A 1,061-nucleotide genomic window follows, 5' to 3' on the forward strand; every position below is an offset into this window, starting at 1 on the left:
GTGCACGGGTGTGGGGGTGTGCACAGGCATGGGGTGTGCATGGGCGTGGGGGTCATGCACAGGTGTGGGGGCGTGCATGGGCATGGGGTGTACACGGGCACGGGGTGTGCACGGGTGTGTGGGGTGCACAGGTGTGGGGGTGTGCACGGGTGTGGGGGCGTGCACGGGTGTGGGGGTGTGCACGGGCATGGGGTGTGCATGGGCGTGGGGGGCGTGCACGGGTGAGGTCGGCCTGCACAATGCAGAGTGGCGTCTGGGGGTAGGGTGCCCCACAGCCAGCTCCCCTGGCTGCCTCTCTCCTGGGGCCTCGTGTGGACCGGACCCCAGTCCAGCAGCCGGGGGGTGGGGGGGAGGAAGTCTTGGTCTTAGGCCTTGGGGAGAGTCTGGGGTTTGAACACAGGGTCTCTGACTTGCTAGTCGGGCGCTCTGCTCCTGAGCCACGCTGTTCTCTCGCCCTGTGTTGCTTTAGTAGCTTTTCAGTTGGGCAGCCTGGGCCATGGTCTTCCTATGTGTACCTCCCATGCAGTCGGAACCACAGATGTGCACCCCAACGCCCAGCTTGCTGGTTGAGATGGGGTTTCACTAGCCTTTTTCCCAGCTGGCCTTGAACCCCCGGCAGCCGGGATCCCAGGTGCGATCTGCCCTGACTGCCTTGCCGCGCAGCGTTGCCCCAGCTGTGCTGAAATCGGGCTCAAGCAGCCCCACTGCCTCGGCCTCCGGAGTAACCGAACCGCAGGCTTCACCACAGCCCAGCCTCTTGACACCCGGCCTCCGCTCCCCCAGATCCAGCCGTTCTTCAGCAGCTGCCAGACCGACTGCTTGAGACACGCAGTGACGGTGCCCTGCCCGGAGCCCCCGCCCTCCCCAGGTAGCAGCCCTGTCCATCCCGACCCGAGCCCCCGCCCTCCCCAGGTAGCAGCCCTGTCCATCCCCAGCCCTCGTCCACCCCAGGTAGCAGCCCTGTCCATCCCCAGCCCCCGCCCTCCCCAGGTAGCAGCCCTGTCCATCCCCAGCCCCCGTCCACCCCAGGTAGCAGCCCTGTCCATCCCCAGCCCCCGCCC

The 1,061-nt window shown here is 67.4% G+C and overlaps 1 protein-coding gene across 1 annotated transcript in view; it reads left to right on the top strand.

The window, feature by feature from the left end:
- The window catches only part of Il17ra (interleukin 17 receptor A), a gene marked incomplete at its 5' end in the record, with an annotated part of 24,669 nt that overhangs the window by 8,751 nt on the left and 14,857 nt on the right, over positions 1-1,061 (top strand). Inside the window, one exon of the mRNA XM_013023622.1 lies at positions 632-868. Coding sequence (XP_012879076.1) covers positions 632-868 — 237 coding nt within the window. The remainder of the gene's footprint in view (positions 1-631; positions 869-1,061) is intronic.

This window comes from Dipodomys ordii, unplaced genomic scaffold (genome assembly GCF_000151885.1).
Source record: "Dipodomys ordii isolate 6190 unplaced genomic scaffold, Dord_2.0 Scaffold69, whole genome shotgun sequence".
Taxonomy (NCBI): domain Eukaryota; kingdom Metazoa; phylum Chordata; class Mammalia; order Rodentia; family Heteromyidae; genus Dipodomys; species Dipodomys ordii.